General features: G+C 45.9%; 1 protein-coding gene across 4 annotated transcripts in view; it reads right to left on the reverse strand.

Moving 5' to 3' along the window:
• LOC147432059 (uncharacterized) overlaps window positions 1-24,558 on the reverse strand; it is a 134,254-nt gene extending 109,696 nt beyond the window's left edge. The window contains exon 1 of one of the 4 annotated variants that reach the window (XM_086491874.1): window positions 23,955-24,557. In XM_086491874.1, coding sequence (XP_086348000.1) covers window positions 23,955-24,461 — 507 coding nt within the window. In that variant the 5' untranslated portion in view covers window positions 24,462-24,557. Of the gene's footprint in view, window positions 1-23,954 lie in introns of all 4 variants that reach the window. The other 3 variants (XM_086491872.1, XM_086491875.1, XM_086491873.1) reach the window with 3 other exon arrangements.
• Between the last annotated feature and the right edge of the window lie 2,099 nt (window positions 24,559-26,657).

Raw genomic sequence — 26,657 nt, forward strand, 5'->3', positions numbered from 1 at the left:
CGTCTGCTGGGAGCATTCTAGCTTCCGAGCAGTGTGTGTGCATAAGTGTTAATTCCCACACAGGTTCCTTTTCCAAAGTACTCTCTCTCTCTTTGTGTGTCTAAAGTAAAGTAAAGAATTTCGGGTGAAAGCCAAAGCCTACCGCCCCACAGGCCGGTTTCAAGGTTCCGTTGTCGGGACATCAATCATTTTTTCCTCAAGAAGTGAGCCTCGGTTGTTTTGGGTAAAGACAGAGTACAAGAATGCGGGATTACACTATGGCCGACAAAGGGAAGGGCATTATGGCAGAGGGTTCCTCTTTGAAGGACAGACAGGAAACTGCTATGGTGTTCGAGATTGGCGAGAGCTCACGGCCACGTCAGTCTGCACCTCCTATTGATGTGAATGTCTCTCCAGTAGTACAGGGCTTTATGACTGGGCAACTTGAGGATGATGCATTCAAGACTCGGTTAGTTACCGTGGTGAATGTCTTTTTGCAACTGGTGCAAAATCCAAGGTTTAAGGAGTTCTTGCAAGCGCCACCAGTGCAACAGCAAAATAGATAACCTACACCGCGCACAGAGCTTGTTGATACTCAAGCCCAAGTACTTCATGCGACTCAACAGGATAGGGAACACTTGCATGTTGCGGAGTCAGGGGCTCCAAAACAGGTTCCTCTCGTGCTTGAACAGGTGGCTAGAATGCCTATTCCACAAGTTATGCCAGTTCAGCCCGCCACCTTTCAGAGCCCGCATGCTGTCTTGAATGGACGGGAACTGGATACCAGGTAATGCACCCAGTTTTTCCACCACCCACGGTACATCCTGGGTATTTTGGGGGTGGATCAGTGTTCCAAAGTATGGCTGGTTATGCGCCTGGAAGTCAGCCGTACATGCCAGGAACACTGTTTGGGGGTATGCAAGGCATGCGGCCAAACCCCATGTATGGTAGCATCGGCATGCAGCAAGGTTTTCAGTGCAACCAGGGCCAGTTTGGGGTGCCACAGGGCCATTTTGGCATGGCTGGTTTTTCTGGACAGCAGCCAGATATTGCACCTCTGACTCAAAATGTTAATGGCCAAGATGTGCCGATTATGCCTACTACAGTGCCCATGTTGCAAACCATTCCTTATGACAACTTGGGGGCACTGGAAAAGCCGAAAGCTTACAAAGAAGGTGGTGCAGCTGTGAAGTTCAGCACTTTCAGTGGCTTTGAGGATAAAGCAAAGGCTCTCACTTTCCTCCAACAGTTTGATACAGCCTATGCAGGAGGGAATTTTACAGAGGCCTCTAAGGTCAGGAAAGCTGCCACTTTCTTAAAGAACAATGCGCTTACATAGTGGACAACATTGTTAATGCAAGGGCAGGCACCCGCCACTTGGGTTTACTTCAAGAAAATGTTTGCATTTACTTGGCTGGCAAATGAATTTGGAGCCGACGTCGTGACAGATTGGCACCAGCTTACTTCGGGTACGTGCAAGAGCTTGTTGGAGTACAATAGGAGGTTTTGTAAAGCGTTACTCTCAGTGACCTCCTACAGATGTGTGCCAATGACAGAGCAGATAGAGAAGTACTATTATGGGCTGCCTAAAGGGCTTCGTGATTACTGTACCAAGAACAGAGTGGCTACCCTCCATAGTAACAGGGAATGGCCATTTTCAGGTCTCCGATCCCCGTTCCCATTCCAAGTTCCCGTTCCGAATCCCCGTTCCGTGTTTCAAACGTGAGTACCCGTAATAACAGGGAATAGCATTTTGTTCGGCGTTCCCGTTCCGCGTTCCCATTCCGGTTTCCCGTTCCTGGTAACTATGCTACCCTCACTCAGCTTATGGAAGTTGCTAACACTGGTCTTGCCTTGTTGAAAGGAGAGGACAGTGGGTTTCCGAGCAACGAGAAAGGAGAGCAGCAAAAGGAAAGTTCAGCGAAGAACCCCTTTGTGCAAAAGGCTCCTGAAGCGTCACAAGGGTCAGAAAAGGCCACCAAGGACAAGGATTCAGCCGGGACTTCTAGAGCGCAGGCAAAGAAACAGAAAAGGAAGCCTTTTGTGTGCAAGTCGCTCGAGGAAAAGAAGGTCCTAATGGCTGAAAATAAATACTTTATATGCGAGCAACCTGGTCACTTTGCTACCTTTTGTCCATAAAGGAAAAGACTAGCTGACTCAGATGACAAAGAGGACCAGAAAGGCAAGAAGCCTAAACCCACGGCAGGTTTGGTGCCAGACATGGTGGGTGATAGGTCCAGTACAAATGCCAGTGAGTTATGCAGGGCATGGGGTAAAGCTAGGGATCAAATGGCACTCATTGTTTTTGGTCCAGATGCCAAAGCAAACTTTATCTCACCTGAGTTAGCTATGAAGCTAGGCATCAAAGCTGAAGAGATGACGTACACGACACACGCAGGGTTGGCATGTCCTGGCTACTCAGAGTGTGTTACTCCCATTATTGGAAACTTGCGTCTGCATATTCAATCGTATGTGGACACAGAAGAGTTCTATATCATGCCATTGGCAAGGTGCGATTCACTACTTGAAATTCCGTGGATGTTCAGAGTGCATGGCGTGCTGGATGTCTTCAGCAAGACGATCACCCTTCAGCATAGGGGCAAAACTCATGTTTTGGATGTAAAGCTCAAAGGGGAATCTGTCCCTATTGTATCTGCTTCTATTATCACTTCTATAATAAAGAATCATCTTTATGTGTACTTGATTTTTGTACGTGATGTCTCAGATAATGATCAGTCAAATTTATCTATGTTAGATAAAGAAAGGTCAGCATTTTTACAAAAGTTTAGTGATTGTTTTTCTCATTCATTACCGTCGCAATTGCCGCCAGAGAGACCTGAGGATCATCGGATAGATTTGGTGCCAGGTGTAGCCCACCAAACAGACCTCCCTACAGGGTTAGCGGAGCGCGTCAGAAAGAGATTATGGGCCAAGTTGAGGAGTTATTAGAGAAGGGGTTGATTCAGCCTAGTTCTTCACCCTTTTGCTCCCCAGTGCTCCTAGTGCAGAAGAAGGATGGTTCATGGCGCATGTGTATTGATTACCGCGCGTTGAATAAGAATACCATCAAGAATAGGTTTCCTATTCCTAGAATTGATGATATTCTCGATCGTTTAGAGGGTGCTTCAATTTTCAGCAGGATAGACCTTAAGAGTGGGTACCATCAGATTCGTATAAGGCCAGAGGATGTACACAAGACTGCGCTTAGAACGACATTTGGTCTTTATGAGTTTCTAGTGATGCCGTTTGGTCTAACAAATGCTCCTGCCACATTCAACAGGATGATGGACCGGATTTTCCGCTTGCATCAACAATTTGTTGGGACGTTCTTCGATGACATGATAGTCTATTCGAAGAATGAAGAGGAGCATAGGCGTCACTTGACCATTGTGTTCGAAGAGCTGCGCAGTCACACAGGCTACTTGTCAATCCTAAGAAAAGAGAATTCCCGGAAGAGATCCACTTTCTTGGCCACATAGTCTCAAAGGATGGTATCAGAATGGATCCCGCAAAGGTCGAAGCTATTAAGACATGGCCAGATTTGAAGACTGTGCACGATGTCAGAAGCTTCTTGGGATTGTGTTCCTACTATAGAAGGTTTATCAAGAATTTTGTAGAGATAGCATCACCTCTTCACGCATTGCAAAAGAAAGAGGTCACTTTCAAATGGACCCAAAAAGAGATTTCAGCTTTTAGTCTCTTAAAGGAAAAGTTGACTTCAGATCCAGTAATTGTTTTGCCAGATCTCAATAAGTCATTTGTGGTCCAGTGTGACGCATGTGGCAGTAGCATCGGAGCAGTGCTAATGCAAGATGGACGGGTAGTAGCTTATGAAAGCCAATTTTGCAAGGGCCAAAGAGGACTATGCAAGTCTATGAGAAAGAGCTCTTGGCCGTGATTCATGCGCTTTCTAGCTGGAGGCACTACCTCTTAGGTGCTGATTTTGTTGTCCAGACAGACCATCAGACCTTGCGATACTTCTTGACACAGTCAAAGTTATCCGAAAAGCATATGCGATGGGCAAACATTCTTTCCATGTTCCACTTCCAGATTATGCATGTGGAAGGCAAGAAGAATGTTGTGGCTGATGCTTTATCAAGAAAGCCACAAATTTCAGGTGTGTCAATTCCTTATCATCATGAGTTAGATGACATGAAGGAACAGTATACTACTAGTGAAGATTTTGCAAGGATCTTTGAACAGTTGCAAGAGGGGTAACATCATGAGCACTACCTCCTCAGAGATGGGTTTATGATGATGCATGGCGTGTCACTAGGCCATTCCGACATAAGGTCATGGAAGAGAGTCATATCCCACCGGATGTAGGGCATCGTGGTATTGATGCGACAGTTAAAAGCGGTAGAGACATTCTTCTATTGGCCTACCTTGAGGAGAGATGTAGATGCCTTTATGCGAGCATGCATAATTTGCCAAAAGGTCAAGTTTGACAGGCAAAAGGCAGCAGTGTTGTTACAACCATTGCCGATTCCGGATAAGCCATGGGAAAGCATTGCTATGGACTTTATCTTTGATCTTCCAAGAACGCCAACAGGGAATGATGGTATATGGACCATTATTTGCAGGTTCAGCAAGCAAGCCCATTTTATCCCTGTCAGGAAGAAGATAAAATCTCATCAGATGGCACGCTTGTTCATGTACAATGTGTTTAAGTACCATGGTATGCCACAATCGATTGTCAATGATCGTGATCCTCGCATGACCAGCTTGTTCTGGAGAGGATTGTTTGAGAACATGGGCACTACGCTCAAGTTCTCGTCTTCGTTTCATCCACAAACTGATGGACAGTCAAAAGAGGCTAATTCTATTATCTTAGATCTGCTGAAATGCTATGTGTCAAATAATAAAGGCAAGTGGGAACAATATTTGCCTATGCTTGAATATGCGTGCAATAATACGGTGCATTTGTTGACTGGCAGAGCACCTTCTGAGATTGTTGAAGGCGACAAAAAAGTTCCTCCCTTTTTGCATACAAAGAACAAGATCTTTGAGGCATATCGATATGTTGAGAACATGGATGAAATGTATAAGAAAATTAAAGTTGCCTTGGAGAAGACCCAGGAAAAACAAAGGCTGCTGATCGTCAACATCGTGAGTTGTTGTTATCACCTGGTGATTGGGTTCTGTTAAGGTTCGAAAAGGCAAGGATAAAGAAAATGAAGAGCAAGGAACGGCTGTTTCCTAAGCTCATTATGCGTTACTATGGGCCTTTTCAAGTGCTTGACAAGATCAGTGATGTGGCTTACACTCTGAAATTGTCTGATGCGTGGAAGATTCATAATTTCACGTGAGTCTTCTAAGACCCTTCGTGGGTGATGTGCCAGAAGATATGCCAGATGAGGATCAGCCAGAAAATGAGGAACTTGATGAGATCCTCGTACCTGAGCAAGTTTTGGCACATAAGGACAGAAAAATTAAAGGACAGGTTGCAAGACGCTATTTGGTGAAGTTCAAGAACTATCCGCCTATGGATGCAAAGTGGATGGAAGAGCATGAACTGTCAGAGTCACCAAATGTATTGCAGCTTTACCTTGAAGCCTTTGAGTTACAGCCTATCTATGCCCCAACCCAACGTGTGCAAAGGAGAGGTAATGATAGAGCTAGTACATCAAATGTACATATGAATTCAGTGTAATAGATGGAAATGACAAAAGTATGAAGGTCTCATTAAGTCATTTGTATCTATGTGTTACGACCTTTCTTGCGGATACAAGCGATGAGAAAAGAGTGCTAACAACACAAGATCATCAGTGGCGTGTATTTATGGTATGCAATCGAGGACGTTTGCGATTTCAAGAGGCGGGTATGTCACAAGGACGTGGCAGCTGTTAACTATGTCACGAGGACGTGGCAACTGCTAACCTTAGTTGTTGGTTTCTTTCCAATGATTTTTGTTTTATTTTTGAGACCCTCTTTTTGAAGTTGCAAATGGTCGGACATTGTATGGCCAATGTGAACGGTAGTTTCATTCGCAGACGAGGAAGTTGGTCGGCATTGGAATTCGTATAGTAAGAGGATGTCTAGGCTCAATGCAAGGTCATGTAGGTCTCCCCTTCACACTTAGCAAGTTGGTGGATACTAGGAAGTGAACTCAATAAAGGCATAAAGTCAAGGTGGGATCACCAACAAAAAGTATTCGACAATTGGGCCACATTGCACTTTTGGATGCGGTCCCAATGAGGTTAGGTCAGATGACCAATGGGAGCCCAACGGAAGCATCTCCTAAAAATTAGGGAACTGCTATTTTGGGCCGTGAAATGTGTTCGTGCCATTACCTTCAGTATGACTAGGGGAACACTTTACAACTCTGCCGCGAAGTCAACTGGGCAACCAGTCGGGAGATCTTTAGGCGGCAACCCCGAAACGGGAAAATGCCTGTAAACGCGCCAAGTGCCACATTTCTCTGCACTTTCCTCTTGCATCAAGAAGTGGCGCTGAATTTGTAGCTGGGAGACTCATTTTCAGCTTTTGTCACAAGTTAAGAGCTATGGAGTGCTTTCTTTCCCTCTCATGTACAGTGTGGTGCTAGGAGTGATGCCCTGCACACTACACGCTGCTCTCTCTCCCCCCTACGTGCGGTTATGTGATGCCCCACAAGAGGGCTCTTCATTTTCCTGATGTACAGCTGTGTGGTTTCATGCTTTTGTGCTGAGACAAGAGCCTCCTTGAGCAAGAAGGGGTAGCTAACTGCTACTCCAAAGCACGCACCGGTGAGGGTCATAACCTCACGCTACAGGTGCATTTTCAGCGTTGTGTATGCGCTGTAAATTGACTGTTTTTCAGCCATACAGACGCCAGAACCATTGGGAATAGTGCCCCACTGGCAAAGGACAGTTAGGGGACTGTTTGGGGCTGAAAACAGGGCAAAAACCAGTAAATACAGCGTGCTGAATTTACTGTTTTTGGGCAGGAATCAGAGGGTTTATGCCAACGGAAGTGAGTTCCAGCAGGGGAATTGGTTTCGCACAAGTTTCGGGGCTGTTATGCTGCCGAAATTTGGCCAAAACAAGTGGTATCTAGCGGGATACAGGTAAAGGATTCCCAGGACTCTACTTTGTAATTTACCCTCTTAAAGTATAAAGAAATACCGAATGGGGCGCCAATTTTGGGGCCTACAAGTTGTCGGCGTCTGCTCGGAGCATTCTAGCTTCCGAGCCGTGTGTGTGCATAAGTGTTAATTCCCATCGCATGTTCCTTTTCCAAAGTACTCTCTCTCTCTCTCTCTGTTTCTAAAGTAAAGTAAAGAATTTTGGGTGAAAGCCAAAGCCTACCGCCCCACGGGCCTGTTTCACTCTCTTTTTTTTCCCTTTTTCCTTTTTTTTTCCTTTTTTCCCTCTTTCTCTCTCTATGCCTTTTTTCCTCTTTCTCTCTCTACGCTACTTTTTCCCTCTTTCTCTCTCTACGCCACTTTTCTCTCTTTCTCTCTCTATGCAACTTTTTTCCCCCTCTTTCTCTCTCTACGCCACTTTCCCCTCTTTCTCTCTCTACGCCACTTTTCTCTTTTTCTCTCTCTACGCTCGCAACTCTCACTACGCAACGGGGGGGGGGGGAAGCAGTAGGGGAGGGGGGTGGGAGCGGGGTACAACGCAGGGCAGGGCGCGAGTGGGGCAAGGCAGCGGGGGCGGAGTGCAAGGCAGAGCGAGCAGGGGTCGCGGTGCAGAGCGAGAACAAGCCGGGGCGGGTGCAGAGCAGCCGCGAGCAGGGGGGCAGCGAGCGAGCGAGGGGAGAGAGAGAGAGAGAGAGAGAGAGAGAGAGAGATGAAATGAAATGTTATATTAACGTCTTCAAAAGGCCAAAATGACCTATGAGACCAATCTATTACAAAACAGTGAATCTCATACCATGTCTAGATACAAAAGAAATAGAACAAAAATACTTCTACTACTACTAGAATCCATACTCATATCTCTGGATGTCGCGAGAGTATGGCTCGAATCCTTTGCTGTAGTCTCCGTCGATGCTGGGTAGCCCCTCTTCTCAATCGTGGCCGTCTGGATCTCTGTAGCTCCAGTGCTCAATCGATGACAGTGCCGGTAGTGGTCGAATGAGTGTGGGCCGAGCTCTGTAGTGATGGCTGCTCCTCTAGCTGTCCCATATCTAGTGAAAAGAAATCTGTAATCTGTCTCTGGGACTGTCTCTCTCTAACTCTCCCAAGTAAAGTGTCTATATATCTGTGTAGCTCAAGTAGATATAGCCCAAGAAATCTTTGATCCTCATAACTCATAACCCTAGAGAAAGGACCAAAACCCTCTCTGAATAAGCAGTGGAAACGACCCCATATCTCATAGTACACTGTGCAATGACATATGTAATGTAGCTCTGTCTCTGGCTCTAGCTGGCATAAGCGGCATATCCTGTTGTCTGTTGGTATCCCTTTGAATCTACCAGTCTCAATCTCCAGCTGATGTGAGGATGTGCGTATCTGACCAATGACACACCGCAAACCATGAGACATATGCGAGTCCATGTAGCTAGGTCGAATCACAAACCCATCTCCTGTGAGGTGGAGAAGATGCTCTCTATCGAAAGCCATCTTTGTGCCCAACTCCTGTGGCGGCTCTATCCATGTCCTCCTCGTATCCAGCTGGATGACGTCCTGAAGAATAAGTCTAGTAATCTCCACCTGTGTAAGAGACATCGAGGGTGCCTGAAGAGAGTACTCGAAAGGAGGCAGCCTGTCCATGGTGAGCTTGTCCATGGTGAAGCCATGCGTCTGAAACCATGATGTCATCTATGCATACCAACATGAAGTGTCGAAGAGCTAACTGCCTGGAAGACTCAAGGGCCAGTCTAGCAGCAAACCAGGTAGCAAGCAGGCAAATGTCTGTGGAGATAGTGGGCTAGGGAAGTGAGACTGCAAAGGCAAAGGGCTGATGCTACTTCTTTCGCCCCAAGGAAAGACATTCTCTCTCTCATAGCGAGAAGAGAGAGAATCTAAGATGATGTGTCGAATATGCCCTCTCTCAACTCAAACAATCAAAGAGAAGGCCACACTTTCGTACTAAAACATTGAAACGATGCATTGGCAAGGTGCCCTCAAAGAATGTGCCATCTTTTGAGTCGGGAGTGGGATATAATATAGATAATAAGAGAGCGAGGTCTGAACAGAGTTTGCCCAGAGCGAGAGCAATAGTAAGAGAATGACAGCACAAGTTGATGATGGAATGATGACGCACTGCAACGCCTGGGCAGATAATGATACGAAGGGCGATGGGGTCGAAGAGAGGACGAATATCTGTCTCTAGTAGTACCCCACAAGCTGTGCACAAAGGAGACTGATCTAGTAAGTGCCTCAATCTCCATAGGAGGGCAGCTAGCTCCTCTCGAATGATAGCATGGGGTACGGAGGCCTTGGCTCTGATCAATCGAGAGATCATAGATACCAAGGAATACGTCTCCAACCATCCTGGCCTACAGAAAGTCCCCATACCTGCACCCCATACAACATAGCTGAGGCTACTAAAGTATCAAAGATCCATAATTTGTCTGAGGTTCCTGGAATTGAACCTGCAACCACATCCTCTTCAAGCTTCCCGAGGCCGCATAAGCTCTGGTCAGTCTAATCTCTGCTCCTCTACCCAAAGAAAGAAGACAACCCCAAGGTAAGTGTATCTATTTGTATACTCTACAATCTCTTGAACATATGTGAAAGTCGGTGTTGATCTCCTGATCCACTGTGGTGTGGTGTTAAACACCATAACCTTGGTTTTATCAAGGTTTACAGACGATCCACTATCCTCTGCAAAACTGTGTAATGCATCCAGTTGTTGCTGCATACCCTCTGGTGAGTCAGAGATCAACACATCATCATCAGTATATAACAACAATGGGATCCACGTCCCTACAAGCTGGGCCGCACCTCTATCACCCTCTCTGTCAATGTAATCAAACACCTCATCAACATACATACCAAATAGAGTAGGAGACAATGGGCAAACCTATTTCACACCAATGGTAGAGCGAACTAAATCAGATATCCCCTTTGGGGTGCGTACATGTCCCATCACTGATTTGTATAGAGCCATAATCCCCCAAATCAACACAATGGGCACTCCCATCTCCTGCAGTTTGCGCATCAATAGAGCTCTCGGTACCATGTCAAATGCTTTGCGAAAATCCACAAAGCTACAATAAATCCGTCTCCCGTGTGACCCGCCCTCCTCAATGATGGCTTTGAGTGTCAGAATATGATCAAGAGTGAACAAACCCTCCTGAAACCGACCTGGCCCTTTGCCCGTACACCCTCACCCTCTGCCTAATTACTCAACTACTGCTCAAGAATGGATGCATACAATCGTGCCAATGTGTGCCCAACCATAAGAGTACGGTAATTCCCAGGCTCTATAGGATCACCTGCCTTGAAGATAGGCACAATAGTAGACAACCTCCAAGTCTCAGGTAACCCCTCACACATGGCACGATTGAACAACACTGCAAGAACCTCTACCAGCATATCTAAAGTGCTCTGCTACTAGACCATCATGATTTTATGCCATGCTGGTCCTCATCCTGTCAATGGCTCTCTTTACCATCTCAACGCTAAAGAAGGTGCTGGTAGGTGGGCATGGCTCTGTAGGATTTGGAAGGGGGTCCTGTCCAAGAACCGTATATAACGATGTCGCATACTGGCCCCACACATCAAGAGAAGTAATCACTGGGGGATGGGAGTGCTCATGAAAGAGTCGCCATGCCTTTCCTGAGTCTCTACTCAAGAACAGTTGATACAAGTTTCGCTCCATATAGGCCAAGTAAGCTCGGTTCTTCCGTCGCACAAGGCGCCGAGAAGCAATCCATGAGTGTCTGTAAGCGATGACTCCTAAAAGAAGATCTCTCTGTGCACTCCTCATCATACCAACTATTCTGGGGCATGCTCCCAAAATGTCGCCTCTGACCCGGCTGAGTGTCTGGATATGCCTCTGATGCTGCACCAGTGTCTCAGTTAGTAGAGTGGTGCACTCCTGCACTGAGAGGCCAGGACCAGCTGTGCATAGACGGCTATAGATCTCCTTTGTATAAACCGAGTCAGTCTCTTGTGTAAATGTACAGCGGGTATGTGCCCTGCCTCCTGATATCTGGGCTGTACTATACTGAAATGAAACGGACAATGTCAAAAGAGCATGATCCACTGCTACGCCCACTGGTTTGGCTCCCACTATGAAATCCCGAATACAAGGAATAAAGCTCGGTTGTGCCATAACATAGTCCACTGTATTGGCCCCGTGTCTGTGTGGAAAGCATGTGAAACCGGCTGCTCTAGGAAATCGTTGTAAGCCATTAAGTATGGCTAACCCATGTGTGGTCGTCATCTCCGTGAGGTATCTCCCGTACTCCGTCTACTCTCTGTCATGTGAGCATCTGTCAAGCCCCAAGTCACCCACATCCAGCTCTCTAAGAATCTCATCTGAAGTGTCGTAGAAGACTGTCTGAGAGTTGCCCGTTCGGGCATTGAAGTCCCCTAGGAGGATGATATCACCATCCCTAGAAAACTCCCATAAATCATCATCTAGTATAGAGAAAGACAACTGTCCTCTATCTCGAGGATAGGATAAAAAACAGAAGAAGCAGCCTTTTGTGCCAATTCTTTCGAGGAAAAGAAGACTTTAACAGCTGAGAATAAATGCTTTATCTGCGAGCAGCCTGGTCATTTTGTTGCAGATTGTCACAGAGGAAGAGGCCAGCTGACTCAGAGGACAAAGAGGACAAAAAAGTAAAAAAGCCCAAACCCACGGCCGGTTTAGTGCTAGATATGGTGGGAGATAGGCCAAATTTTGATGCCAGTGAGTTATGTAGAGCGTGGGGTAAAGTCAGGGATCAGACAGCGCTTATTTTCTTTGATTCAGGTGCTAAGGCAACTTTATCACACAAGAGTTGGCTATCGAGTTGGGAATCAATGCTGAAGATATAGGGTATACAACAAAGGAAGGTCTGGCATGTCCTTACTCCCATCATTGGAAAATTGCGTCTGTATATTCAGTTGTATGTGAGCACAAAAGGATTTTACATCATGCCACTCTAGAACATTAATCTCATACATAAATCATATTCATCTTGGGAAATTCCTATTTCAAAGTTCTTCATTCACACACTTCGTTCATACTAAACACAGTGTTTCAATCATCTAGTCATCTCATCCGTCCAGAAATCTTGATGCACCTAGATCCTTGTGAAGCCATCTCATCCCGCAGGAACTCTTGATGCGCTCACCACACTATCCAGTCATCTCTTGATGCACTAGAATCATTCAACATGCGTCACCATCCATTCATTCTAATTCATCATTCTTATCTTGAATCAACAGATTCATTCTTGGGCTTCCGTCGCTCCTGATCTCACCATCTCATCCTTGATTTCACTTGCAAAACAGGCAAGGAGATGGCTCACCTCGTTGCAAAAGAGAGGATATCCAGCCCCATGCTTCCCAATCCATACAGATGCGAGTTCCTTGTTCCTATTTTCGATTTTTAGTCACAAATAACCAGATTGTCAGTGCATCAGTATCCTTTCAATGTCCTTTCCAATATCTGGTTCATCTTCTAGTCAACAGTTCTGTTCCAACTCTTCCTGCGAGTAAAGCTTCTGTGTTCTGCACTTGTCTATACTTTCAGCTTTCATCCCATCTTGAGAGGAGAATCAATGGCCTCACGCTATCTCAAGTGAATCTCATCAATTGGGTGATTCTTCAGGTGTTTCGCAAATCTCGAGTCTTTGGAGTACTTGACCAACCTTTTCACACACGTGTCAACCTTGTGAGAGTGCGCATGTGCAGAAGCGTGAGAGAGAGAGAGAGAGAGAGAGAGAGAGAGAGAGAGAGAGAGAGAGACAGAGAACACAAACGCTAGAGATGGTGAAGAGGGGGCGATCAGTCCCCCCATGACTACCATGAGGAAAAGACCCAATACACAATAACCACATGATAGAAGTGGGTACCCCCTTGGCCCTATAAATAGGTGCCCAAGGGGAGGTAGGGCAAATGCCTGGAAAATACTCCGACGACCCAACAAGAAAATGATATATGGAAATATATGTAGGTGCCCGGACAAAAGTGGGCGGCCGGCCCAGAGAGGGCGGCCGAACAGTGATGCAGTCTAAATGCATATGCAAAGGGTGGCCAGCCCGGAGGCACACTAGCAGTACATGCATGTCGTAGACCTGTGAAGCAGCAGAGTGGTGTAAGTCTAACACCCCCTCTCAGCACCTGATGCTGAACAAACCGCGTGAAGCCGAAGATGTGAGGCAAATGATGAAGATGTTTGCTGCGATGTCCACTAAAGGATACTCCATGAGTGTAGCAGCAGTCTGGGGTGTCCCAACCTCCAAGAAATCTCTGTAGGAAAATGTCGTCACGAGCAATGTAACAAACTCTTGTACTCCGTCGATACAGGGTGAAGACACTGCGTGAAGGTCCCGAACTGAGTGTGAAAACAACTCCTTGTCGTGAAAGAAGTGCCAATAGACCTACAAGTGTCTTGCCCAATAGGATATGTGGTGTCTGTAGTCAAACAGTTTGGAGAAAATGGGGAAGCCCAGAAATCATCATCAATATGACCGGAAGCCTTTAATGCATGAACCTGGAACCCAGTGTGGCCACGTGGCTAAGCTGTGTAAAACTCCAGGAAGGCCAGATGTAGCAATTTGCGTCGTAAACATCCTCTGGAAACAAGGAAAGCAAGACTAAACAATCTGCATTGTAGTAGCTACCGTAAGCTACAGGAGTCACCGGGAGACCGCACAGACCACCACCGGATGGTGTCCTATGTAACAAACTTGGACACTCCAAGTCAAGATTCTACCGCGACACGACAGGAATTCACTTCAAAACAGTTCACAATTTACAATTGATTTGCCACGGCCCGACGGAGTTCCGTGCCTAGAGATATTGGCCCCATAGACTGGCGCCCCTTTCGGTATTTCTTTTTGTAGTAATCCGTTGCACAAAGTACACTGGAGTGGTTGGGTCTCACTCTCAGACTCTGCGTCCAGATGCTCTGAGAAGTGGGAGCCCAACTACACTTATAACGAGTTACAAGGGATGCCAAAAGCAGAGCCCCAAAAGCTGTCCCAAAAGCTTCATAAAAATAAAGCAATTTCTCTCTCAAGCCATTGCTTGGCAAATAAAGCAAAACTGAAGCTCTCTCTCTCTCTTGCCAAATTGCGTAGAGTAGAAACAACCCCAAAAGCTGTCGTACAGCTGCTTTTTTTCCGTACGCAAACTGCCATGTCAACATGTCCGTACAGCTTCCCACGTTTTCCGGTGCAATCTGTGGAGGTGTCCGTACGGTGCCTGCCACATCAGCAATGCGGGGCGGGTGCGTGTGTGTATCGGGAAGCCACGTCACTGCCACGTCATTGCTTTGTGACATACCCCCCTCTTGAAAGCATTGTAATCGCCCTACGCCTGCAAAACAGACAGAGGCCATAAACTGTCTTAGCAGACACTGACTGTTAGTACCAACACACTAGGAAAAACACATCTAGCACATGTACCAATCGACAGTCACATCATGGGACATCACTTGACATCACATGACTAATCACATTCAAAATTCATTCGGATCTCAGACCATGATTTATTGGCAACGTATTTAGCAATCGCATCTAGATCCACTCGGGACCTCACAGATGCCCGATTGACTAATCCCTATTGCAACCATGTCTATCGAGATCGTTCAAACCAAAATGCTGCAGTCATTTCTTCTACTTAAACAAGTCAAGAACAAGTCAGTATCATATTATCGGGAATTCCAGTTCATAAAGTCATACAGCAGAATAATGTCAACTCACACTATCCCTAAAACTCAAAAGAGACATCAATGACTTTATTATCAAAAATCGAGGCAATCTGTTGACAAAGGAGTGGAGGGACTCCCCTCTTGTGCATACTAGTTGCACTAGATTCCGCCCAAGCTGAGTCCGGGATTCCATTTAGAATAGACTATGCTAATCCGAATGCTTCAAGGTAAAGATTCACAAATTAAGGAGTATCTGCTAGGTCCTACTCCTCCATTCACTTCGCATCCAATGCAGAATAATTCTTGAATTTAACCAAGAACCGCCTTATCACTTTACCCTTAATCTTTCTGTCTTTATGTGCCGATATCTGTTCTTGAACAAGGATCTCCTCGTTTTCTTCCACTTCAGGTTGCTCATCAAGCTCCCCATCTTCGGGCACATCGCCTTTAAAAGGCTTCAAGAGACTCACATGAAAAGCGTTGTGAATTCTCCCAAGTATCAGGCAGCTTCAATCTTAAGGAGACATCATTTCTCTTTTCGGAAATCTGAAAAGGTCCGTAGTATCGCATACTAATCTTTGGAAAAAGCCTCTCCTTCCCTTTTTCTTTCTCAGGCGTGCCTTCTCAAAACGTAAGAGCACCCAATCGTTCTCCTTCAATGTCAAATCGCGACGATGGCGATCTGCTGCCTTTTTCTGTCTTTCTTGAGATTTCTGCAAAGCCTTGCGGACCTTGGCAAAAGCCGTGTCCAAGTCACGCGTGTACTCGTCGTCTTCAAAAATCTTATCTTTCGTGCTTAGGAAGGGTAGAACCTTCGTAGCACCTTCAATAATCTCGAATGGCGCCTTCCCCGTCGAAGAGTGTATCGTGTTATTGTAGGTAAATTCCACCAAAGGTAAATACTTTTCCCATTGAGTCTTCTAATCCGAGATGTAAGACTTCAATAAATCTATTACCATTGAATTAGCAATCTCTGATTGCCTGTCAGTCTGCGGGTGGAAAGATGATGAGAATTGCAACCGCGTGCTAATGTTCTCCCAAACAACCTTCCAAAACAAACTCGTGAATCTGGAGTCCCTATCGGAGACAATCGTCTCAAGCATGCCATGTAATCTAAAGATCTAGGCCACAAACAATCTCGCTAAGTGATCCGGCTTGATTGTTTTCTTCACTGGAATGAAATGAGCTTGCTTACTAAATCTATCAATAACAATCCAGATACCATCGTAACCACTCTGTGTTCTCGGGAGATCAAAAATGAAATCCATTGCAATACTTTCCCATGGGCGGGTGGGTGTGGGTGAAAGGCTGTAACAATCCCTGTGCTTTATGCCTGTCAAACTTGACCTTCTAGCATACCAAGCAACTCCGTACAAAATCGTCCACATCCTTCTTGAGCCCCGGCCAAAAGAAGTATCTCTCCACACCTTTCAAGGTGGTAGCTATGTTGCGGTGACCCGTAAAAGGTGGACAGTGGCATTCGGTTAAAACCTTTTCCTTCAACGGCTGTGTAACGCACAACATCGTTTTCCTCATAAGTAGCCATCCCGAATGGAATATCCCGCTACTATCTCCCCATTCCGTATCCCAGTGAAAATATCTGCAAAATCTGTCTCTGTGGCATAGTGATCGACCATATCCTTGAAGCTCCTATGATGGATCACAGAAATAGCCAGAACCAACAGCTTTCGAGACAAAGCGTCTGCCACCAAATTCTTATGTCCCTGCACATGGACAATCTACAAGTGAAACTGTGACAAGATGTTCGCCCACCACATTTGCTTTTCCAATAGCTGCTTCTGTGACAAGTAGCGTAAACTCTGATGGTCTGTGAAGACAGTAAAATCCGCTCCGAGTAGGTAATGTCGCCACTGAGTAAGAGCATGGATAACCGCCAAAAAGCTCTTTCTCAAAAATCTGTGTTGTCAATTCCGGCCTTGAGAATAGTCAGCTCTCGTAGGCAATGACATGGCCTTCTTGCATTAAGACCGCACCCAGACTATGATGACAAGCATCACAGTATACTTCAAATGACTTCTACAAGTCCGACAAAGTTAAAAACTGGTCCTGTAGTCAAGTTCTCTTTCATTGTCTGAAAGGCAATCACCTCTATGGATCCCCACGAGAAAGGGACTCCTTTCTGTGTCAAGATATGCAAAGGGGAAGCAACCTCTGCAAACTTTCTTATGAACCACTTGTAGTACAAACATAAGCACAAGAAGCTTCTAACTTCATGGACATTCTTCAAATCGGGCCAATCACGGATAGTCTCTATCTTGGCCAAGTCCATCTGCACTCCTGCTACTGCTGAGACAATGTCCCCCAAAAAGTGTATCTCGGGCAGGAAAAATTCACTTTTCTTCGCATTAATCACCAACTTGTGATCTCGTAATGCCTGAAAGACCTGTAGCAGATGTTCTCTATGTTCTGCCTCATCCTTGGAGAAAACAATAATGTCGTCAAAGAAAGTGCCAACAAATAATCTGTACTCTCAAAAAATCATGTCCATCATTCGGTTAAATGTCGCAAGAGCATTGGTTAGGCCAAAAGGCATCACCAACAACTCAAATAACCCAAAAGTCGTCCAAAAAGTTGTCTTGTAGACATCTCCCGGCGCGATTCGGATCTGATGATATCCACTCTTCAAATCGATCTTGCTAAAACACGAGGATCCCTGTAGTCGGTCAAGAATATCATCGATCCTAGGAATCGGAAATCTGTTCTTGATGGTGATTTTGTTGAGAGTTGTATAATCGATGCACATTCTCCAAGATCCGTCTTCTTCAAAGCCAACAACACTGGAGAGCAGTACGGTGAAGTACTAGGTTGGACAAGACCCTTTTCCAAGAGGTCTTTCACTTGGTTCATAATTTCTTCGATTTGGGCTCGGCTCACACGGTAAGGTGGCCAGTTCGGTGGTGTGCTTCCAGGTATCACATCAATGGTATGATCCTCAAAACGAGCTGGTGGTAACTCACCTGGCAGGTCCTCTGAAAAGCAATCGGCATGACTGTGGAGAAAATCTTGGCGTTCTTTATCAAGTTCAGACATATTTGTCCTATTCTCATCATTCAACTCTCTCAAAAAGATCGAATAAACAAACAGATTGGATTTCATTAATTTTGAAAATGCCAAAGCCGATACAATAGGGACAGACTCGCCCTTAAGTTTCACATCAAGTACAATAGTTCGGCCCTTCTTTGTAGTCAAACTCACTTTTCTCGCCCGATAGTCGACCACGGTATTGTTCTTGTGGTACCAGGGAATTCCCAGGAGGACATCACAACCTTCCAAGGGCATTATGTAGAAGTCCTCATGTCCCAAATACCCTTGGCAATGCAAAGGAAGTTTGCCGATGACAGGTGTAATGGCTACGTCCCTGCCGAGTGCCGCTAGAACTGCCTCCGCTAGTGGTCCCATCCGATCGGGAGTAATCTCGAGATGCGCCGCCAATTCACGTGAAATGAAGTAGGCCTTGGCTCCTCCATCAAAGAAAATAAGGGCTTCTTGGTCTTTCACTTTGCCCCAAGCTCGACAAAATTATGTACTCTCGTCAATCGTGCTTGGGTCAGTACCCATGCAATCTGGAACTAGTCCTACTTTCATCTTGCCTTTTCGTCCACGTTCCTCAGCTGCTTTCGAACCCTCAGGCCTGTCTTCATCTTTGTCATTTTGTTCTTTCGGTGCCTTTTTAGGGCACTTCGCGGAGATGTGCCCAGTTTCCCCGCATCGAAAGCACTTCCCCTCTTTAATGTAGAGAGCTCTCTCTCGAAGAGTGAGCTTGGGTCGTGCATCCTTTTCTTTCTTTTCTGGGTTGATCTTCTTCTTTCTACTTTCATTGTTCGAAGCCTGTTCGGTCCTTTGCGTCATGATTTCATCTACGGGGTAGGTCAAACTGCCTGAATGAATGGCAAAACCCCGTTTCGCATGACTCATCAATTTGTGAATGGAATCTGACTTTTGCTCTAAGCAGTGATCTCGGATCTCTGTAAGAAGTCCCAAGGTAAACCGCTCAATCTGTTCTTTGAATGAGATCTGCTTAAATGAAGAGGCTCGTAGAAAAGAGCTCCAGAATCTCTTGCGATATGCGTCCAATGTATCCTTCTTGCTCATCCGAAGATGGTTCCAAGTAGTTCGTATGTCGCGTTCGTACTCCCGAGTCAACCAAGAAGAAATAAAAAGCCTTTTAAATTTCAGCCATTTAACTGGCGCTATCTTGTTCAATAGAAGCGTGGACCACCAAGTTCGAGCATTTACCTTGAAGTAAGAGGTAGCCCTCCGAATCTTGGAGTGCTCTGAGTAATGTCCTCCAGAGAAAGCTATGACAAACTGCTGTATGAAGCCCAAAGCCTTTAAAGCATCTCGATATCCAGAAAACGTGTCAAATTTAATTGACTGTCCACCTTCTTTAAACTCTCGGACTTTCTTGCTTTTATTCTCCAGAAAGTCATACTCGTTGGCTTTATAGAAATTCTTCTTCTTTGCATAAAAGCTGTTGTGTCAGAGTCCGAACTATCCGAAGACGAGTCCTCTGTAGACTGTCAACAACTGGGCGAGATTTAGACTTCTTTGCCTTTTTCTTGCCCTTTCCGAAGCTTTGCTTTTTGCTTCGCTTTTTATCTTTTCTGTCTTCTTCGCTCGAGTCAGAGGAGCTAGAAGAACTGTCAGAAGAAGAAGAAGAACTGGGTACTCCTTCAAATCGCACATGCTTCTTCAACTTTCTAGCCAAGGCAAATGTAGACTGACGACCCAAATAACCCGGGAAGTCAGAGCCTTTGTTCTGCTTTTTGTCGTTCTTTTCGGCTTTGTTCTGCGCGTCAAAAATCTGAGAAATCCATGTATCATCAACCTCTTCTAATTCTTGCTCTGTAAATATCCTTGGAGTAGGAGGTTTCTTGAGTGCCGGTTTGAGGGGTGGTTTTGTGGTTTGCCGCCACTGTGAGTGCACCTCGTCGAAGGAGATATGGGTCATAAATTTTGCAAATTTCGGGTCCTTCGCAAAATTTAGCATCATCTTTGTTGCATCGTCAATCGATCGTTGACGCTTCATCTCTTCAAGCTCCGCCTGAGTAGGCGGAGGCGGGCCGTACTCCTCGCGTGGATCTTCTTCGTGATCTCTTCCCGCATCTCCAAATGCAAAGGAAGTCGACTGATCTCTGTCTGAATTCATAAGTGTCGCGTAAAAAGGATCAGATTTCCCGGTAGAAGAGAAATCAGCCGTGCTCTGATACCACTGTAACAAACTTGGATACTCCAAGTCAAGATTTTACCGCGACACGACAGGAATTCACTTCAAAACAGTTCACAATTCACAATTGATTCGACATGGCCCGGCGGAGTTCCATGCCTTGAGATATTACTGGCGCCCCTTTCGGTATTTCTTTTTGTATTAATCTGTTGCACAAAGTACACTGGAGTGGTTGGGTCTCACTCTCAGACTCTGCGTCCAGATGCTCTGAGAAGTGGGAGTGCAGCTACACTTATAAAGAGTTACAAGGGATGCCAAAAGCAGAGCCCCAAAAGCTGTTCCAAAAGCTTCATAAAAATAAAGCAATTTCTCTCTCAAGCCATTGCTTGGCAAATAAAGCAAAACTAAAGCTCTCTCTCTCTCGCCAAATTGGTAGAGTAGAAACAGCCCCAAAAGCTGCCGTACAGCTGCTTTTTTTCCGTACGCAATCTGCCACGTCAACATGCCCGTACAACTTCCGTGTTTTCCGGTGCAATCTGCGGAGGTGTCCGTACGGCGCCTGCCACGTTAGCAATGCGGGGCGGGGGTGTGTGTGTGTACTTGGCAGCCATACCACTGCCACATCACTGGTTTGTGGCATCCTGTCAGTAGGTCGGTAATCCAAGATGAGCGGAAAGCCCGACTCAACAGTCTGCGCTGTGAAGGGCCTCTAAGAAGAGGTGTGGTCAGACCAAGCTGTCTGCATCGTAATGATCTTGTATGAAGAAGGGAAGCCAGATTGAGTAGTCTGCGTTGTGAAGATCCTCTGAGAAGAGGAAAGGCCAGACCAATCTGTCTGCACCGTATTGCCTGTATCTCCTACCTCCAATCCTCTGGTATCAACCAAAACAAAATCCGCGCCAACAATGCCACCAAACCGCGACTTCGTGTGGCTCTCAATGTAAATCAGGTGGAAGTGGCCTACTACCCAAGTCGGGGGATAAGTCTACTGTAAGTTTACCGAGGGTGACAGTAAGCAACTCTGAAGGTAGAAATCCAAATGATCAGGAGTGTAGAAGAGTGACTGCACTACCATCCAAGCCAAGCTCCGGGTGACTCTCGATTTAGTCGCATAATGATGCCTAATCTCCCGCATCTCACAGGTAAACTCTCCAAGAGAGTCCAAAGCATTGAAGTCCCACTCCAGTCTGTAGATCCAAGCAATGAACCTATTCAAGAAGAGATCCAAGATCCTCTCCCTAAGTCCATGTAGATGCTCTTGTGTAAGCAAGTGATCTGACGTGTCGAGGTCAAGTGGTAAGTGTTTGTCCACCCAAGATGGTGGTGTCCTCTCTAGGAATGTCGGAATCCCATATGCCATGAGCATGGCCATATCTCGTGTGAACTCCTTTGATGAGTGCATAGGTGTGTCCATAACAAACCACAAGTCACCACCCCCTCTGGAGTGCGCAACAGTCGAATGATGGCTGGAATGAATGGATCTCCCAAGGATCGTACGCCTGTAGATGATTAAGCCGATGTCGAAGATACCGTGTACTGCAACAATCACTGAGAGTCCTGGCATAAGGTAACTTCATCCTCTGTAAAAAACGCAAACCATGTGGCTGTTGCCCACCCAAAAACGCAACTGCGAGGTGATGAAAACGCTGCTGTCCAACAATTTTCAGTGTGCTCATACGCTCTCGGCACCTGCTATTTTTTCTCTGTTTTCAACCCTCCAACGGCTGTGCACATAGAGATAAAACCTTCCCACACCCAGCTGAGCGCTGCCCCTCCATGCTGAAAATGCAACAACTGTCCAAAAACGCAGATTTGGATCAAAAACGCAAATGGAGAAAAGGCATTTCCGGTGAGGAAAAAGGGTCCAAGCCCTACCGCTAGCAGAAGGAACAGCAGATCTAAAGGTTTCCTGCAAAAACGCAGATAGCAAAGCATTCCATCGGATGGAAGCTATCCAAAAGGTGGCGCCACCCCCTCTTGCAAGCAAATTGCAGAAACGCTGTTGTTGAAGGGAAACGCTGGCTGGTCTTCTTCTCGGGAGGAAGGACCTAATGCAGAGATGTGCCTCAATGCTGGCGAGACTGATACCATGTGAGTGCACGTGTGTGGAAGCATGAGAGAGAGAGAGAGAGAGAGAGAGAGAGAGAACACAAATGCTAGAGATGGTGAAGAGGGGGCGATCAGCCCCCCATGACTACCATGAGCAGAAAACCCAATACACAATAACCAGATGATGGAAGTGGGTACCCCCTTGCCCCTATAAATAGGTACCCAAGGGGAGGTAGGGCAAATGCTTGGAAAATACCCCACGACCCAACAAGAAAATGATATATGGAAGTGGACGCCCGGATAGTGATACAGTCTACAAAGGGTGGCCAGCCCGAAGGCACACTAGCCGTACATGCATGCCCTATGCTTGTGAAGCAGCAAAGTGGTGTAAGTCTAACAAACCTGCAGTTAACACTTGTACTCACTCTAGCAACTTCTCCGTTGAAAAATTTGCCCAAATCTTTATTCTTTTCTTCAGTTCTTTGCCATCCTATTGAGAGGTGTTATCTTGTCAGATTCTCCACGAGAACCCATGTCTAATCTGGGATTCTTTTTGGCTTATGCCCTGTAAGACAGAGCGATAAAGACGGGAGCACGCCCGATGCGCGATGAAGTAAGGGTGGGAGTGGCTAATAAGTCGAGGGTCGGGGGCCCAAGATACTTCAATAACAATTCCCAAAGTGCCCAATTGCCCTATCTGCTCTTTGATAGGACCGGTATGCTTTAAGAAAAGCATGCGCTTGATGCTCTGATACCACAGTCACAGGCTTGGGCACCCCAAGTCGAGAAATCCGGCATGACACACGAGAGAATCACTTAAAATACTTCACAACTATATAATCACAGTTCAATCCGGTCGACATGGCCCGGCGTAGTTACGTGCCCAGAGGGATTGGCCCGAAAGATTGGCGCCCCTTTCGGTGTTTCTTTCATATTAATGCTTGATCAAAATACAACTCCCGCGAGTCCTCGGCTCTCAGACTCTGCGTCCAAATGCCTTGTAGAGTGAGGCCCTTGGGCCCTTTCTATTCTTTACAAGGGATGCCAGAAGCAGAGCCCCAAAAGCAGTTAAATTCAAAAGCAAACTGCTCCAAAAGCAATTGGTCCTCAAAAATTGCCAAAAAAGCATCGGCACAAATTGCGGAGATCTGTACACCCTTGCCATGTCAACAGCCAACGTGAAACGAGGAAATTCGTACAATCTGCCACGTTAGTCTGCCAGTGCATTTTGCGGGATTCCATACTACTGCCACATGGCATGCTGTCCGTACAATCTGTCAGCCATGTGTGTGTGTGTGTTTTCGAGCAGTTTTGCCAAGGTGGAAGGTACGTAGTGTACGGCATGTTTTAGTACGTACAGAATTACTGTACTGAACCACCTTTCAGGTACGTAATAGGTACGTACTATTTGTAAAAAACTCATATTTTATTGAAAAACCCATATACTCATAAACAAAATTACATTACAATGTTGAAAATGAGGGAGGGGCGTCGCGAAGAGTACGTACAACGTAGGAAGAAAGAGTGGAAGGAGCATACGAGAGAGTGGAGCTTACCTTTCTACGCAGGAAAGTATCACATAGAATGTTATGCCATAACAACCCCAACTGAAGTTCCCTATATTTTTGGCAACCTATATTTTGCCCAATTGGCTTTTCCTTGATTGATCAAAAGCAATCAATTTTGTCACGCCGAACACCTCCTCTTATCCTACAACTTACTTGTGTAACCCTAGGATTCTACAACGAAATAAACTTTCACTTTTGTTACACGAGCATGCATAGGATCGCAATTCCCAATGCTCAATCGTAGCATATGCCACTTGCCAAGTGCCATATGTCAACGCCAAATTCCCGGCCGACTCATGTCCACCCCTAGTTTCTTAAGTCTGCAATAGAGACAGAAAAAAAAAAAATCCAAAGCTCACTCGAGACTTAATGTAGGGCTACCAGTTGTCAACTCTTAGTCTTTTCAAACCACTACTGGGATACCTGCACACGTCTCTTGTAAATGGCATCCATATTCTGGTCATTGGGGGAAAGATAATGGGCAGCAGCTTGGGCACGACGCTCATCAAGAAAACCATCGTGCTCATTGTAAGAGAGAGAGCTCCGAGCAGGCAGAGATGATGGGACTGTCGCTGACAATTCGGTTTCTGCTCGATAAACGCTTTCCATCTTGCTGCCCCGATGATCAGCGCTGTTGCTGCTCCTTGTGGCTGCACGGTATAGAGGGGGAACAGACAAAGAGGGTGGGTCTAGCACGCTCATGTCAGTGCTGCTACTCCGATATCGACGACCAGATCCCCTATAACTGCTGCTGGAGAAAGGTTCATCGTTATCGTCCTGGTCGCGATACTGAGAAGGGCGCTTCGCTGGCGAGGGCACCTGATTCATGGGACGTTTGTACATATCATCCTGTATGACGGGGATAATGGAAATGCTGGAACCGGCAATGTCCAGAGCAGTCGGATGCTTCGATGAATGACCTCCCGGCATTGCTCACCATCGCCAACTCGCCGCTTCCATAACTACTGCCCAGTGCCTCTTATCTTATAGTCTTGAAATCTTCCAAAATGCAAACGTGGAGCTGACGGTGCAAGTCTCAAGAGATGAAAAACCTCATGGAAAGTCAAAAAACTTTATATTTATTGTATTGCATAAAGACACCAGTACGGCCTTCGGCGGCCTCGGTCTGTCTCTTTCTCTCTCCCTCTTTATGGTGCACAAAGGATTTTTGGACTTTAGTCTTCATCTCGGAGTTTTCGACATGTGTGTAAAGTGTGCTCTCTCTGTCTTTATAGAATACATATACATATAGATTGTGGGGTTCATGCTTCGTCTCTTCAATTTTCATTGTCTTCTCTCCTCTTTGAAGTTTCTATACTCTTTCTTGTTTCAGCCACCTACCTATATCCACTTTTCAAAGTTTCAAATAATTAACCTTGCAATTAATTAACCTTGTAGATACTCATGCAATCTACCACTTTTAAAGCAAAGTAAATGCTGATGTCGCCATCATTCCCTCCTCCAAGCCATTGCCCCTACTCGCATCCTTTAGTGTCTCTCTGCTCCACGAGGTCGTTATTGACTCAACTTGCGAATTCCTCCTTCATTCACTGCATAGGCCTAATTGCACGATAGGTAGTTCTCTCCACTCAAGCCTTCTTCACTCCTCAATGCAGCATAGCACCTTTGCTTTACTACTTTACAACTTTTGCCACACCATTAACTAGTGGATCGGCAGACACGACTGCCATTGACAACCAGCAAGAAAAGAGACAGACTCGACGCACACCATCCGATGCTCACTCTTACACATGCAATCTCTCCCTTTTGCCATTTCGTCCTCATGTGTCGCTTGCAGAGGGAAAATTCTCCCTCTCTCTACCCCAATGCTTTTGACGCATGTCATCTCTCTCTCTCTCTCTCTCTCTCTCTCTCTCTCTCTCTCTCTCTCTCTCTCTCCATGTGTTATGCGTCCCCTTTTCACCCCAAATGCATAGCAGGATGTAGTTAGATTCTAGTTAATCAGACCCCAAAAAAAACTTTTGTCATGCCTACTTGTTTCATTGCACTGTTATAGTATATAGCCCTATTGGATTTTTCTCTAAGGGTTCCAAAAATACCAAACCAAATTGTGTAGAGCCATAGCCAAAGCCACAAAGGACCTCAACCCCATTTAGCTTTGCACATCGAGCAGACCACTCTCGTGAGCATGGAGCACCCAATGAAAGTACTAAAAATGAGAAGAGAAGAACATGGAACAACTTTCAAGACACCAAAATAATGAGGTAGGATCATCCGCGAATATAGGCTAGCAAAAACAAATCACAATCAAACAAAAAGCCTACATCAAGCTTGAGTGCCGCACAATCCAGTGGTTGTCCAAAGGCATTTTAAACAAACTTCAGCATGAGCCATGATATAACTTGAAGTATCCACTGAGTAACTAAGGTATCCCTCTAACTAAGGTATCCCTCGTCACACAGGAAAGCATCAAGACTAGACTAAGGCTTTAAGCTATCTCCAAGATATTGTGGTCCATTCAAACTACTAATGCAAGGAAAGTAAGCTTTTATGTAAGGTTACTTTCCTTTCAGCATTAAGGAAATTAAGCTTTCACTTTCCCTTTCAAACTAATGCCAAGCTCGCTCTCTCTCTCTCTCTCTCTCTCTCTCTCTCTCTCTCTCTCCCCCCCCCCCCCCCCCCCCCCCCAAAAGTAGTGGTAGCTCCATCACTCCTCTATCTCTCTCTTCGTATTGCTCTATCCCCTCTTCTCTGCTCGTCCCTCTATTCCTATATCCCCCAACTCTTAGCACTCTAACACATCTCCCACCTTTCAGCACTTTGTGCATCCCCCAACTCTTCTTGCTCATCCTACCATAGCTTGTGACAATGGACACTTCTTCCAAACCCACCCCGATTCGTCATAGGCATTGTCATCAACTAGACTTGCCTGACAAACACCTCTATCGATGCCTCCATAGCTCCAACACACACACACACACACATAGAGAGAGAGAGAGAGAAGAGACCGCCCCCCTTCTCGTGCACGTGTGTCACGCTCTATTGCACTCCCCATGGAAACGAAATCTTGCTCTCTCTTTGCCTTTGGCCTTGCAGAAGACACCTCCCTGCATACTTGCCTCTCTCTCCTCCACGTGCCGCCACCCTGTATTTTCACCTGGAAAG

Source organism: Adiantum capillus-veneris, chromosome 20 (genome assembly GCF_014529385.1).
Source record: "Adiantum capillus-veneris isolate H3 chromosome 20, ASM1452938v2, whole genome shotgun sequence".
Taxonomy (NCBI): Eukaryota; Viridiplantae; Streptophyta; class Polypodiopsida; order Polypodiales; family Pteridaceae; genus Adiantum; species Adiantum capillus-veneris.